This window comes from Lipotes vexillifer, unplaced genomic scaffold (assembly GCF_000442215.2).
Source record: "Lipotes vexillifer unplaced genomic scaffold, Lipotes_vexillifer_v1.1 scaffold534, whole genome shotgun sequence".
Lineage (NCBI taxonomy): Eukaryota > Metazoa > Chordata > Mammalia > Artiodactyla > Lipotidae > Lipotes > Lipotes vexillifer.
In genome coordinates, this window is record NW_006787833.1 from 2,300,791 (window position 1) to 2,308,925 (window position 8,135).

General features: G+C 46.0%; 1 protein-coding gene across 2 annotated transcripts in view; it reads left to right on the forward strand.

The window, feature by feature from the left end:
* Positions 1-8,135, forward strand: part of FAM171A1 (family with sequence similarity 171 member A1) — a 133,563-nt gene that overhangs the window by 63,870 nt on the left and 61,558 nt on the right. For both annotated transcript variants that reach the window (XM_007460881.1, XM_007460880.1), the window contains exon 2: positions 7,099-7,326. In XM_007460881.1, coding sequence (XP_007460943.1) covers positions 7,099-7,326 — 228 coding nt within the window. The remainder of the gene's footprint in view (positions 1-7,098; positions 7,327-8,135) is intronic.

The following is an 8,135-nucleotide window of genomic DNA, read 5'->3' on the forward strand; positions in this document are numbered from 1 at the left end:
GGGAGGGGAGGGAGGGAGGGGAAAATCGGGTGCGGGGAGCACAGATGAGACAAGAATGGTAGAAAGTTGATATTTGAAGCTTATCAATGCTGGAGGGGATCCTCATACTGTTTTTTCTACTTTTATATGTGTTCTAACATTTCCATAATAAAAGTTTAAAAGACATAACTAGTGGTCAGTCAAGGCCTAATTTAAGCAGAGGCTCAGGAGGTGAGGGAGGGAGCCCTGGGGAATGGGTTTGTGGGGGGAGGTTGCCGAGGAAAGAAACAGCCCTAAGAGCCTGCCCCCTTGCAGCTGCTTGAATTGGGGGTGGGAGCCGTGTAGGAGCTGAGTCTGGGAGGTAATTTGGCTGTGGGGTGGAGAACACATGGAACCTGAAAGTCACTGCAGGGGCCTCGAGACAAGGTCAGATCCAGGCGGGCTGCAGAATCACACTTGACGTGCTTTCCTTGGGAGTTTGCTGAGCCACCCAGATACCCTGGATCTCTTTACTCAGACTCTGAGGTGAGCGTTTGTAATGCATCATCAGTGCCGTCTGGTAGAAGTTTCTGTGTTGGTGGAGATGTTCTCTCTGTGCTGTCCAGTAGTCCAGTATGAGAGCCACTGGTCACACTCGGCTGTTGAGGACTTGAAATGTACCTGGTGTATCCAAGGAGCTCAATTTCTAATTTAATTTCATTTTAATGAATTTAAACTTAAATTGACACTCCCCCCTGTGGCTGGTGGCTCCCAAACTGCAGTCTTAGGAGACAGTTAGCTGTTCTCCGGAATTTCCCTCCACATTGGTCCTAACTCCATTTAAGCAACCAGGTCATTCTCACCTCCAGGTGTCTGTAGCCCCGCCTGCGCCCCCTTGCCTGGTGGGTTCCTGTGCATCCTTCAGGCCTGAGCTTACGTGACATCTCCTTGAAAGGCCTTCGCAGTTGAAATTCGGCTCTCCATCCTGCTGTCCTGTGGTACCCAGCTTTCCTTGGAGGCATTTTTCCCAGTTTGTAATTATACTTGGTCTTTATTTATTTAATGTCTAAAGACAAGAGCTCCTCAGCGTTGGGGGTCCATTCACCACTGTCTACCCACATTGTTGGTGTGCAATAAAAACTGGCTGAGATGGAAACAGAGGGAGCAGTCTGAGCGTATGCAGTGCTGAGGACCCAGGTGAGGGGCCTCTAACACAGTGTGGAGAGCAGTTGGTGAGTTGGGAGCAGTTTCTCTAATAAACCTTAACCAGGACTTTTAAAGGATGAACAGGCATTAGCAACAGGAGAGCGAAGTTGGACAACGGCATTTCCTACACAGATGAGAGGCAGCAGCAGGAAGGAAAGTAGGAAACGTAGGGGACAGTGGCTGGGGTCTGTGGTATGTGGGGATCAGGTGGAACTGGATTGTGGAGGACCTTGGGTGCCTTAAAATGGATCGTGTAGGTCAGGGGTGGGCAGATTTTTCTTTACAGGGCCGAAAGTAAATAGTTCAGGCTTTACAGGCCTCAGGTCTCTGTTAAAACTTCTAAACTCCACCATCGAAATGCAAAAACCGCCTTGGACGATATTTAAATCACTGGGCGTGGCTGTGTTCCAATGAAACTTTATTTATGCACACAAATTCAAGTTCCAGGTAATTTTCATTTCACTATTATTCTTTTGAATTTATTTTTCCCCCAATCATTTACAAGTGGAAAAACCATTCTTGGCTTTTGGACCACACAAAACAGGCAGCTGGCCACATCTGGCCCTCGGCCACATTTGGTGGGGAGAACTGTCGGGTTTGAAGGGGGACAGGAAGTGGTGAGATCAGTATTTCAGGTGGCTCCCTGAAATACTGGCTTCGGTGGGAGCTCAGGGATCAGGTCTTAAGACAGTGGCAATTTTTGTGAAGAGGCTGAACAGCAGCCTGGGTGATAGATTTCCACGGCCTGAGATAGGGCAGTGTCAACAAGGGATGGGAAAGAAAGGCCGGCTTTGAGATCTATATTCTGGAATCAGAATCAGCAGAACTTGGTGATGGATGTTCAGGGTAGAGGGTAAAAGAATAATGTCCCACCTTCGACTTAGTAATTGGGTGCCCCGTCTCAGCAGGATACATCAGCTGTCATGACCAACAAAGAAACATAGTGCATCTTATTTTTTTTTTATTGAACTATAGTTGATTCACAAGGTTGTGTTAATTTCTGCTGTACAGCAGTGATTCAGTCATATATATATATATATATATATATATATATATATATATATACACATACATACATACGTATATGTATTCTTCATATTCTTTTCCATTATGGTTTATTACAGGATATTGAATATAGTTCCCTGTGTTATACAGTAGTAGGGCCTTGTTGCTTATCTATTTTGTATATAGTAGCTTGTATCTGCTAATGCCTAATTTATTAATTTATTATTAAACTCCTAATTTATCCTCCCCCCCTTTCCCCTTTGGTAACCATAAGTCTGTTCTCTATGTCTGTGAGTCTGTTTCTGTTTTGTAGATAAATTCATTTGTGCCATATTTTGGATTCCACATATAAGTGATATCATATGGTATCTGTCTTTTTCTGACTTACTTCACTGCGTATGATAATCTCTAGGTCCATCCATCTAGGTTGCTGCAAAAGGCATTATTTCATTCTTTTTTTTTTTAAATTTTTTTTTTTTTTTTTTGCGGTACGCGGGCCTCTCACCGTTTGTGGCCTCTCCTGTTGCGGAGCACAGGCTCTGGACGCGCAGGCTCAGCGGCCATGGCTCATGGGCCCAGCCACTCCACGGCATGTGGGATCCTCCCAGACCAGGGCACAAACCCGTGTCCCCTGCATCGGCGGGCGGACTCTCAACCACTGCACCACCAGGGAAGCCCTATTTCATTCATTTTTATGGCTGAGTAATATTTTATTGTGTATATGTAACACATCTCCTTTATCCATTCGTCTGTCGAGGGACACTTAGGTTGCTTCAAAGTCTTGGTTATTGTGAATAGTGCTGCTAGGAACATTAGGGTGCGTGTATCTTTTCGAATTAGAGTTTTCTCCGGATATACGCCCAGGAGTCGATCTTAATGCACATTTAGGTCTGTGGCCGTGTATAGGGGCTTCCTTTTATCTGCAAGATGAGATTAATAAATAGTTAATAGTGTTCCACCTCGTCATAAGATCACTCCCCTGGTTGTTATTTAGTGGGAATAATTTTATTTGCTGTTCAGTGGATAATATAAGTATTTCTATAAAAATAATACCCCAGTGAGACATTTCTGTGACTTCCACTCAGTTTTGCTGTGAACCTAAAACTGCTCTAAAAGATAAAGTCCATTTCTAAAAAAGTGAACTAGATATAGAACCACTGAACAAGAGGACTGTTCATGCTGTACTGTCATATGAATAAAGCAAATTGCAAAAGTTTTAAAAATATGATACCCCAGTGGTCTGTAATAAGTTCTTAACTATAGTGACATGTTTTCACATCCTAGCACACCTAGAAGTAGCTACATAATCTCTTCCAAGGACTACAATTGCAGAACATAACTAGGCTTCCCATTTTAGAAGCAATTCAAGTGGTAGAATCTACGACGTTGATTATAGGAGAACTCCTTTCTTGTGTTCATTCACAAATCCTTTAGCTTTTTCCAAATCTCAGCTTCTTTTGTTTTCTCAGCAAACAGTTAAGAGAAAGCAGAAACCTCATAATCCCAGTTGTTAGTAAATGTTGCATTACCATAAGATTACATAGATCATCACTGCAATGCTACAAAGCCACCTTCCCACTTGCCCTGTTTGAGAGGATTTCTGCTACGCACATGTTAATTCATTTATAACTTCCCACACCACCTGGGGCCAAGGAAGACCCCAGTTCAATAAGAAAACAAATGCGTGTTTGTACATACTGCAAACCTGCATTAAGATAACAATGATAAGACTGGAAGGAATCAACTAAATATGTTTTGTAATGCCATATCCTTGATTTACTTGATGTTGATTTTATCGGTGTTGATTTTATCCCTCTTTTGGCAGTTTTCTCCTCCTGTAGTATGAAGTAACCAGGTTCAATTTCTGTAGCACTTTTTTTCTCTACAAGGTTTTTGGTGTTTTTTTTTTTCTTTCCACAAATGGTTTCATCAATTGACTTTTTTATTTTTAAGGCATTTTATTTATTTACTTATTTATTGTTGGCTGCGTTGGGTCTTTGTTGTTGCACGCGGGCTTTCTCTAGTTGTGGCGAGCGGGGGCTACTCTTCGTTGTGGTGCGCGGGCTTCTCACTGCGGTGGCTTCTCTTGTTGCGGAGCATGTGCTCTAGGTGCGCAGGCTTCAGTAGTTGTGGCACGCGGGCTCGGTAGTTGTGGCTCACGGGCTCTAGAGCACAGGCTCAGTAGTTGTGGCGCACGGGCTTAGTTGCTCCGCGGCACGTGGGATCTTCTCGGACCAGGGATCAAACCCGTGTCCCCTGCATTGGCAGGTGGATTCTTAACCACTGCACCACCAGGGAAGCCCCTCTAGAAGGTTTTGAGAGATTTATTTGGTGCAGACCTTATATAGCACCAAGGTCTAGGATTCTTTAGGGGTTCCGTACGGTCATCTAGTCAAGAAACGGAAACGGATTACGTAAGTGATACTGACCAAGCCCTTGGACTCTTTAATCAGTAGAAATTGAGAAGAGGCCAGCCGAAAAATTCAGGCAAGGTTTTATTGGGGAGGCTGCAGCACGAGGGAGCAGAAGCAAGTAATAGGTGCCCTTGCCCACTCCCTGAGGAGGGGTGAACTGGTTCCTTAAATGGGATAACAACAGGGGCAGGTCTCTGGGTCGGGCAGCACACGTCGCTTCGGTGGTCTGCCCACCCCCTTGCTGGTGTTGTGTGCGGGGACCATGCACAGGACCCTGCTTTTGCTCCCAGCCCCTAAGAAGTGGCGGTTGATTTGTGGCCTTTTGTATCTTATTGTTCATAATTGCCCCAACTGTGCATGCGTGCAGTTACTTTTTATTCCTTTGTAGTTTCTTTCTATTCTGTTGCTCAAGGAGACGTTTGTCCAGGTGCAGTCATTCTGCTAAAGGGTCCTGGCTCCCAGCCTATCTCATCGGTATGTGAAAAAAGGGTGAGAAAATGATCGACTAAGTGAAATTTGCAGCATTGAAAAGGTTGCTTTCGCATCATAAGATCGCCAGCAAGTTACCAAGGTGGAAGGTCTCGAACCAAAAGAAGTTCTAGTCAGTGTAGTGGCCCCAGTTGGGGAAGAGCTTGGGATATTGAGTTATCAGACCCCGAGAAGGGTGTCTCGTCCCTCCACTTAGTTTCATACCCTTTTCCCTCCAGCTGTCCTCCCTGTGCCCTGTCCTGGGACCCTTGGACACTGTGACCAAATGCTTTCAAGCATAGTGACTGGAATAACGTAATGGCACTAGCTTGTGTTTGTAATTATACTGAGATATATGTCGTTATCGTCCCGCATTTATAGATGAGGAGACCAAGACCTGGAAACCATAAGTAACTTGCCCAAGGCCATGTGGCTAGAGCTTGGTAGAGCCGAGGGTCAAACCTAGAGTGTGAATTGCCTAGAACTCTAGAGGTGCACGCTGGGTAGTTCCCATGGGGCTAGCTTGGGGCCTCCTCCCCTCACTCTCAGGTTGCCCCCAGCCAGCCTTGACCTCCCCAATGGTCTCTCCACTGAGCCAGCGGTTCTCCAGTGGTTCTTTAAACATGAGCCTCCCTGCTCACCGGTTCCTTGTCCCACCTCCCTCTCCCAAATCACCAGTAAGGCTTTCAGAACTGAGGCAGCTCACAATGTATGGCAAGTAGTGCCTCTAAGTGGCTAGTGAACTTAGGTCACTAGCTACCATTTACTCCCTTCATACCTTAGCAAAGGGGGTTTCTGGGAGCAGAATACACTGATCGTTCTAGAATATAAGTGGAATCAGCATCCTTTCACTGATGTCCACCATGGTCCACCACCATCTCTTGATGGGTTATTACAGAAATCTCTTAACTAGATGCTCGGTCTCCAGTCTTACCAATCCCTGAGTCCATCCTCCATCCAAAACCAGGTGTTTCTACGCATAAATTTGATTTCCAGCAAGTTACCAAGGTGGAAGAGCGATAAAGATAAAGAACAATAAAGGATAAAGAGCGATCCTTTTAGGTCACTTATAAAGCCATATCTGATCTGGCCCCTGTTGGCCTCTTGAGCCTTGTCATTCCCTGGGCTTTGTACCCCTCACACTCCCCCTCCAGCTCTCAGAACCTATTTCCTATTTCCGTTTCTCCAGGAAGCAGGGCTCTCTCTTGCCTCTGGGCCTTTGCATGTGCTGTTCTGTAAGTGCCCCCTTGGTGCCTCCACCAGATGCCCCCCGGGCATAGCACTTACCTGTCTACTCCCTTCCCTTCACCACTGGAGTTGTGCACAGTTGCTCATGATTCGAGGTGTGGGGTAACAGTTCAGTACACATCTCTTGCATGAATAAATGAAAATTACTCATTCCAGTGTAATTTCTACCGTTAGTTTGGAGCCGTCCATTTCCCACATCCGTTTTCTGGTTTTGCCAATACCACTAACTCAGCTTCAGCCACCTTTTCAAATGTTTACTTTTATTTTTTTATTCTTCTCCACTGTTTGGGTCCCTCCCTTTTAAAGGTGTTTTTGACTACTTTTCAGTAACGTCTTCATGATTACTAGCACGGCAACCCTGAGCTCGACACATCCCTGTCCACCAGGACCATTGAAGAATTTTGCTGCAAATCTTAGCACCTGCAGGGTTTTTCTGTAGCAGCCCGAGCCTTGCTTAGGCTGTGTTTACCAGCAGCGCTGGGCAGGATAAAAGAGCATTGTGTTTATTTAAAGGGATAGAAATTTTCTCTCAATTATTTGTTCGTGTGAGCCAGGAGGAGCCAGGGGGCAAGCAGTTTGTTATGGGCAGTGGTTTTGAGGAAGGTAAGAAATCATGTGAAGCGAAAAAAGGACCTCTGAGAAGAGGACATTCCCGGTTAAAATGATGTGTATTTTGGGTGTAGATCGAGATTTTCTTAGCCTATCTCACTTTCTGCTGCCTATTGCGGTTATAGCAGAATCACTGTTGGAGTTGCCCAATTAATAGCCACTGTTCTTTGTCGCTGTGTCCTTCTTTCAGAGGTCACCCTGAAGGTGCACATCAGCGACGCCAGCACCCATCAGCCTGTCCCCGATGCCCTCATTGAGATTTTCACCAACCAGGTCTCCATCGCCTCTGGCACCTCAGGGACAGATGGCGTCGCCTTCCTCAAATTCCAGTATAAGCTGGGCAGTCAGCTGATTGTCACCGCCACAAAGCACGCCTACGTGCCAAACTCTGCCCCGTGGAAGCCGATCCGGTTACCCGGTAAGGTGGTCTTAACCTTTCTGTAAAACAGGGCTTATAGTCAGGCTAGGGATGGAGTCAGACATAGAAACAATTTTGTAAGTGTTAAGGGTTAAGTCAGACAATCAGGAAAATACTTGTTCATTCTCTGCCTTAGCTGTTGGGGCCCCTTATGTGCAGGAAAGGTGGGATCCCCGTATGAAGCTGGTTGTACGTTACTATCCACTTAATGGAACTCATTTCCCCAGCGTTCCGCTCTGTACCTTACTGATCATAACCAGCCGATGGGATCGGGGCGGTGCTCTGAAGTGGGGCTTTCTCGTCTTGCTTCAGGGTCTGAGACCAAGGCTGGCCAAAAGGTGGGGAATGATGGCGAGACTGTCTTTCTCTTTCCCACCTTTCTCACCTGCTCAGGAAGAACACTGCTGTGTGTTTCTCCCCCTCTCAACACTCTACTCCACTTCTGGCGTGTCTGATCACCAAACATGTGGGCGTTTTGCCACACATCCAGCAATTTGCGGATTCTGTGACACCAGCTGTGTACTTACTAGATTACCAGTTTATTACAAAGGCTATTAAAGGAACAGCTGGATGGAAGAGACGCGTAGGGCAAGGTCTGTGGGAAGGGGTGTGGAGCTTCCATCCCCTCCAGGTGCACCACCCTCCCACCACCTCCAAGTGTTCACCGACCAAGAGGCTCACCAAACCCCATCCTTTTGGTTTTTTATGGAACCTTCATTATGTAGGCATGACTGATTAAATCATTGGCCATTAGTGATTTATTCAACCTCCAGCCCTCTCTCCTTTGCTCCCTGGAGCTCGGGCGGGGG